The sequence below is a fragment of the Trachymyrmex septentrionalis genome, unplaced genomic scaffold (genome assembly GCF_001594115.1).
Source record: "Trachymyrmex septentrionalis isolate Tsep2-gDNA-1 unplaced genomic scaffold, Tsep1.0 scaffold74, whole genome shotgun sequence".
Taxonomy (NCBI): Eukaryota; Metazoa; Arthropoda; class Insecta; order Hymenoptera; family Formicidae; genus Trachymyrmex; species Trachymyrmex septentrionalis.
The window spans coordinates 1,404,807-1,412,738 of NW_017305927.1; the positions used below are offsets into that span (position 1 = coordinate 1,404,807).

The following is a 7,932-nucleotide window of genomic DNA, read 5'->3' on the forward strand; positions in this document are numbered from 1 at the left end:
CCTTTAATTTGGTCGCAGTATTTGAAGAGAGATAAAAGATATATAGGTTTAAAAATAAGTTTTTAGAATAAATAATTTACCTTTTATGTTGGTTATAGTATTTGGAGATAAGAGATGGTTTAAAAAATTTTAAGAATATATTTCTAAGAATAATAAATTTATCCAGGCTTTATCAAGCTGACATTATTTGTTGTCATTTTGACATGAATAAATGACATCAAAATGACGACAAATAATGTCAGATTGCTATCTGGACTTAATTGTAATTTTAATTGTGCCCAGTATTTAGCAATGAGTTTAAAAAAGGATTTCAAGAATAATAAATTTACTTGTAATTTTCGTTGCATGCACAGTTTTTGGAGACGAAAGGCAATACGACGAAAAGAAAGGTTTCCGGAATAATGAACTCACCTTTGATTTTGGTCTCCTGTGGATCCAGAGGGGGTAATCGTGGATGAGTCTGCTGCCCCGGTTTCTTCAGCAGGACACCCACGACTTGCGGTGGCGGCATCATCATTTCCGCTACTCTTCCGAACGCCTCCTTTCACTTTCGAAGCGTCAATTCGCGTCGCTGGTCATATCGATATCGCACTCGCGCACGAGTCGATCCCGATCGATGAAAAATTAATCCCTTCTCGATCCTACGTTTCCTCCTTTCGACTTCGCGAGCAAGTAGTTTTCGCTAACGTTTAGACCTCCTTTCTAGTCCACTAGCTTTTTCTCATTTTGACCCGAGAGAAAACCAAAATTCTCTCTCTCTCCCACAGCGGAATCCCGAATTGAAGAAGCAGCTGCCAATCGTCGCTAATTGCTTTGTTGGCCGACAAGCTCGCCGAGAGGAAAGAGAGAGAGAGAGAGAGAGAGAGAAGAAAGACGACGAAGGCGCCGGCCGGGACCTCCTTTCCACTGACGATGCTCCTTCTGCGTGCCGCCTCGTTATCGTCCGCTCCGCTACGCCACTCGGCTACGTCCTCCTTGTCGATTGGCGTCGCCCGGTATATTTTTTTTAATTCGATCGCCGCGCGAGCGTGACCCCGCGCGTTCTCGGCGCGCCAAGAAGGACGCGAGCGCCGATTCGCGAGCTATTATCGCCGAGAGCTACACTCGTCGTGCAATGTTTGCGAGCCATTCGTTGACGAGTCCGCCAACGAGTTCATCAAAACGACCCTTACCAGCTCTCGTGCCAATCGAATCCTCATTCGAAGGCCTCAACCTCGTCGGCAATCGGCGATTATTTCCGAGCGCTCGGCGGGACCAACGATTCGGCTGCTCCTATCTGCCATCGTCCCGCGAGAATTCGTCCCAAAGAAACGCGTCAACCAATCGCGACTCCTCATTAATTGTGTGGACAATTAATTGTGTTGGTTGTTACGGCTTTCGAGACGCGTTGAGAGTCTATTAGTCTTATGTGAGTCTTCTTCTTAATTTTGAAGACGCGACGACATCAATTGAACGCAAAGAACGTAATCTGCGTAATAAATGCTCTTATCACGACGTGTTGATAAGTCGAATAGAAGGCGACATCAGGCCGTGAGAGTTTCTCGATCGCGACTTTCGGGTCGGAAGGCCGACGCTCGTCTCTCGTTGCGCTCCTCGTCTCGTTTTTCCCGCATACACGATGATTTTCGGCCAGAATGCAATACCGAATGTATCGATCGTGGCCGCATTCCGAGATTACAGAACGCGAATGTTAATGCAATCGCAATACAAATTGTAGAACGGCAATGTTAATTTATCACGATTGGATGGCTTTTATAACGGCAATTATGTCGACAATCGTAAGAATCACTATTTTGCACTCACGTGAAATTTAATCTGCCTTCATAGTATTAGCGTACACCCATCGCGTTACAGACAGTTATCATTCGTGCAACACTCCGAATTTCTTTCAATTAAACTGACTGCTCCGAAACATCGACGACGAGGAAATTGAAGTCGACGATCGATTCGTCCTCCCGACGAACGTCACTTCCACCTTGTCGATCGATTTGTGATTTCGATTAGAAATTAAATCTTTCTCTCTCTCTCTCTCCCTCTGGCGATCGTTGCAACGGTAAGCAAAACTTTTGCGAGGCACACTTCTGGCACTTCCGGTACTCGATGGAAATGACCACGAACCCCCGCGGAGCGTTGTCAGCGTTATCACCTCGTGCTTCCAAGGGGTGTGATCGATCCCTCACCAATTACTCCGGCGGCTTTGCACGCGCGTCAACACGAAACAGAGGAACGTACGACAAAACGCCAACGTCGCGACAGCTTGGCGCGCGCGCGGCGAACAACTGATCGCAGAACGAATACGGCCAACGAGAGAACGCATCGTATACCCTACTCGCTTGCCCGGTCCCCACTACCCACCATCTGCGTCGGTTATCTCTTTCTTTTCTCGAACACGAGAAAAGGAGGGGGAGAGAGAGAGAGAGAGAGAGAGAGAGAGAGAGAGAGAGAGGGAAGGCGGAGAAAGAGAAAACCCTTGTAAACCTTTTAATCGTGTTTACAATTACAACCTTTAGGACGACGTTAATATTTATATATTTTTTTCCGCCGACTCGCAATGATAAATGGTGTGGAAATGGTTTCTTGGAAATTGATTCCGTCAATTTTCTGAATTAAAATCGTGAGTACATAAAATCACGGCTTGATGAAGTTTGGAATTAGATTTTATCGAAAAATAAAAAGGATTAACCATCTAAGGGACGAGTGTTGCATATTTGCGATTAATACTTTCACTTTAAAATTAAGTTTGGGATAAATTTGGAGTAAATTCAAGATCAGATATGTAAAATCGCGTTTTGCGCCACTTATTACATTTTTTGATGTGAAAGCATTTGTGAATTAAATCAAATTTTTGATATATAATATGATGATCAAATTTTCATAAATTCGTGCAAGTAGTTTATTTAGATCCACTTAAAAAGATGTTTTTAACGTATTAAACTTCGAAAATATATTTGACAGGAGACGCTACCGCGTCTCTTGATATCGTTCTGTCTCACTCGAACGCATACACCTGCCTTTATGCGACGTATTTCAGCGCCATCTATTGCAAAACCGCGCAACTACTACTATACGGAATTTCGGCTCTGTTGACATTCCTAGTCTTCACAAAGCATCCGTATACACGTGTTTTCCCCCCATTCGGTGAAAATTCTTTTCTTCTAAACTTTCAATCTTATAGTTTTACAAACTCAGTATCGTTCGTTTCAGTGACTTCAACTGTACCTTTATTTTCAAGATATAGACTATAAAACTCTTACATCAAGTAAATCCGAAGTGACAACTGTATGTCAAAAGTAAGTGAATTTTTTAACTTTGTTTCGATTTTCTCGTGAAATCCAGTACAACTGAGGCACCTATTTGTGCGTACTTTAATTCTGTAATAACAATTTTGCAATCCGTAAGTCCAATTCGGAGATTTTTCATCAAATGGAAATGATGGTAAAATAGGACGACTTTAGCGTCCCCAAGTACTGAAGATGGAAATGTATGTAGCATTGAAGTACTTTCAACTGTCACAAAGTCTATTCAATTGTGTCTATTGTTATCGATCGATTTTATAGTTGCAGAATATTTTCGAGTAAAATCAGTTAAAAAGATTATTTTTTCATTGACAAAACGATATGCTACCTCTAGAAGATTAATGGAGAATTCTAAAGCATTGTTTTAGAAGAGGATAATAGATGTACACTTACGCGTTTTGCCTCAATGCAATTTTCTTGAGAATTTTTTCCATATTGATAATTATACGAATCATTGTTTGCATTCACATAAAGTTTAATCTGCCTTTGTAATAATGCAATTATTTCGTAGAGTTTACTCGAGACACAGAAACTCATCTTGAAGGCTCTCTTTGCTTCTTGTCTGTGTGTTATACTTATAAATTTAAATTTGACATTACTTATGATGAGAATCGCATTGTTTGCGGAAACTCTCTCTCTCTCTCTCTCTCTCTCTCTCTCTCTCTCTCTCTCCCTCCCCTCTCTCTTCAAGATTTTATCATCGTTGAGAAAGAACTATTCTTATCGTATCTAATTACTACTAAGACTGTTATTAATAACTCGCTTCGATTTTAATTGTAATATTGCTTACGATATACCACGCAATCGCTAGTTTGCCTTTCGCCATCGACGGGAAGGATACGGAAACTGATATTTTTCAATCTCTCGCTGCCGAGACGCAGGATGCGGGAACTCGATCTCAGCCTATGACGCGCGAAGGTTTCAAGACCGCCGATCTATGACGATAAAGTGCAAATTAAAAATGCGGTGACACACTTTCACCGTTAAGTACCGCTACTACTCGCAACGTAATGGCCACCATTCAGCTTCTGTCTGGATAATAGAGTACGACGCGCGTAAAAATTTCGCGCAATTATTATGATCGCGAGTAAAATAGCTCTTGTCTGGTGCAGAGAAAACCTTCCACGAAATAGGGCTTCTGTCACGAGACCAGGTTATCGTCATTCACGACGGGCGAAAAACATACTCGCGTGACTCAGTTCGTTCTCCCTCTCGGTCGAGCAGAGCGATTTCATCCGTTTTCTTCGAAAATCTATTTGGGAGTGCAACGAAACTGCAACGCGAGCGAACAAAAGCGGCCCCACTGGAAAAAGTAACCATATACTACTATCGACCGTGTTATGCTCTGGGAATATCGCCCCTTACATTGCCCCGTCGGGGCTCGAACACCATAAAACTTCAGAAAGTGTCACGCGATTTGCGCGCATGCAATAGCGGCGACGACGTATTATAGCCGGGTTTCGTACATTATAGCGCTCGGGGTCTGTATTAGAATTTAGAACATGGAGGACGTTCTTTGTATTCACGTATGCGAGGGCTATTTTGTAACAGACACTATAAAATATATACTATACGTAGAGGGATAAAAAAGAAGTAAAGAAGACGGAACAATACGAACTTGTGAGATCTTTCTATTTTGAGGAAAATACAATCAAAGACATAAATAACTAAAAGAAATATTGTTATTATATAACAAATTTCGTTATTTATATAATATAATGATTTATAACGAGCTTCGATTTCGACCGTCATTTTCCGTTTAACTATGAAGATCTTACACAAAAAAAGGATGGTTTGTATAAAAATTTAACTATTTGAAAATAATTTTGTTGAGCCATTAAAAATAACTGTACACTCAAATTGATTACTAGAGTGCTTTTTGTAGTATTACTAATTGTGTTTGAGATATATTATCTTTATCTTTATGCTATTATATATTTTAAATTACAAAATTGTACAACTGAAATAATAGAATATTTTAAGTGAAATAATACAATAATGTGTTAAGTAAAATAATAAAGTGTTTGAATTAACGCAATTGTAATTTGAGTGAAATTATAAAATATTTTGAGTTAAGTAATACAATGTTTGACAATGCAACACAAATGTTTCAGAGTAAATAAAGAATTCAATTCTTCTAAAAAAAACATTTAGATTTAGATAATGATACAGTACATTACTTAAAACGTTATGTCGATTTGCTGGGAAATTATTACTACATTTATTAAATTTAAAAAAATTCGCGAAAAAAAAACTACTTTCTCTTCTCAAAAAAACGTGATCAAAATACGTCCTCCTTTTCCGAAATCGTTTCACTTTTGTCTGAAATGTTTTTTCGTATTTTCTATATTTTTCAAAATATTTGTTTGTTAAGATTAAAAACTGAATCACCCTATATATAAATATTACTAACCACTAAAATCTGCTTTGATAAAAAATAGGAATTTTTCTTTTACTTGTTAAATTTTAAAATACTTCCGCAAAATTGTTCTTTCCGTGTATACATCGGAGTCGCTTTATTGATTACTAAGTTTTGCTTGAAAATCAGATTGTTAACGAGACAAATCGATATAGTCGATCGCGTTGGAGAACAAGGTATAATTGAACGATGCGTCGATCCATATCGGGGCGGAGTGTATCGATAATCGCACAGCACGATGTTAGACATTTCATCGCCATCATAGTAATATATATTTCGCACGCGTTCGATGCAGACAAAGAACGTGGCAGTCGAATTTTCGCCGGCAGCTGGCAACGTAGGTCTTTGCACCAGACAAGTGTGAATATAACAAAACTTTCGGAAAATATTTTTATCTCCCTCACGAAGCACGGAAAAATACGATACAGTCAGCCATACCGAAGGTGGAGACGACGAAACGAAACGAGAAGCTCCAAAAATAACTGATTCCAGCATGGAAAGAACGTTTGCCGAAGTATATAAAAATTTAGCGAAACATCTGCATAGAAAGAATAGTTTGTTGGGGTATGTAAAAGTGTAACTTTATATAGATTTGAAAATACTTTTGTTGGACCATCAAATAATTATATAGGACTGCTTGCTAAAATATCAAAACTTTTTGTAGCGTTGCACATCATGTTTGAGTATTCTATATAATTATTTTAATAGCCCAACAAAATTATCTTTAAATTTGTATCTAACTAAAAATTTAGGTGCTTCAAAACTGAATGGGTTTCTTTCAGATAGAAATAATTTTGTCCTTCTTTTTTTCATCCTTTCTTTCATGATGATATATTATATGGAGTCAGGAAGCCAAAAAAGTACAAACTTTACATATTTTTATATAAAACTATTTTTATTTAACAGGTCAATATTTGATTAAAATTTGATAATTTTTTAATTCCAAAATATTAAATAATAATTAAGTTATTGTCGATGGCCGGGAAATCTTTTTTTAAAAAGCATTTTGCGGTGACTAATATTATTTGAAACCAATTTATATAAAATGAAAAAATCAAAAAGATTTATTTTATATTTAAAAAATTTATTTTTAAAGATTTATTTTTTAATAGTTTAAATATTAATTTTTTAATAGTTCTCAATTTTCCGAAAAATTGTGTGAGGATAAATGACGACTGTTTAAAGATAACGTTTCGATTTTACAAAAAAGAGACATTTTTTGTTTATAAAAAAAAGTATGTATTGAAAAATCCTTTGATTAAAGACCAGATTTAAATGTCTTAATTAAAAAAGTGTAAAATTTTAGATTGATCAGTAGAGCGGTTTTTGTAATATTTTAGTGACTAATTTTGAAAATATAGTTTTGAGAAAAGTGCGTTTAAAGTTTCAAGTGCAGTTCACACTAAATTAAAAAATTTATTTTTCAACTTATCCAAAGTCATCTATTTCAGATTCATATAAAGTATCTTCTGTCGAAGTTGTAGCCTATAAAATATCAATTTCATATTGCCGACAAGATATTGAAAATTGATTTTTTCTGCGTATAATCTCTAATAATAGTTTCATGGTTTCTCTTAAAATGTCAGATTTAAAATCTTGCGGAGTTAAAAAGTCACGAGCTGCGTCGAATTGGCCACATCGCTTATAAAATCGTGGCATGATTAAGCAACGCATAACTTTAAAATAAATTCTCAGTTTATTTCGGTTACTTGTCAACGAAAAGAGAAAGAAAATGATAGATAGATAGATAGATAGATAGATAGATAGAGAGAGAAAGAGAGAGAGAGAGAGATTGCTTTTTAATAAGAGTATGAGAGAGAAATAATTAATTTTCCTTGCCTCGTGCTATTTTCCATGATATCAGTCAGAAAACTCACGGGAACGAGTCTTGAGTCACAAGCGCGTTTAACGTACATGCGTGCGCGCAACGTTAGTCACGGTGTCATTTAATTAAAATTGCTCTTTGAGCGTCAGCCGTTGCGAATCGTAAAGTTGTGCTTCATACGAGACGTAAAGAAATAAATTTAATCTCGCTCGCGACGTTGCCTTTTAGAGAATCGCGCGCGCCCTGCCGCATTAAATATCGCATATTAAGCTCTTTAATACGCACAATTAATAATCTCTATGGATATGATATATACAATTGTCTCTTACAAGAAAACCTTGTAAAGTGTTAATTATGTTTCTAATAAAACTTTATTTATATATATATATATA

The 7,932-nt window shown here is 37.1% G+C and overlaps 1 protein-coding gene across 1 annotated transcript in view; it reads right to left on the bottom strand.

Moving 5' to 3' along the window:
* The window catches only part of LOC108754037, a 39,680-nt gene extending 37,415 nt beyond the window's left edge, over positions 1-2,265 (bottom strand). The window contains exon 1 of the mRNA XM_018496066.1: positions 412-2,265. Coding sequence (XP_018351568.1) covers positions 412-517 — 106 coding nt within the window. The 5' untranslated portion in view covers positions 518-2,265. The remainder of the gene's footprint in view (positions 1-411) is intronic.
* Between the last annotated feature and the right edge of the window lie 5,667 nt (positions 2,266-7,932).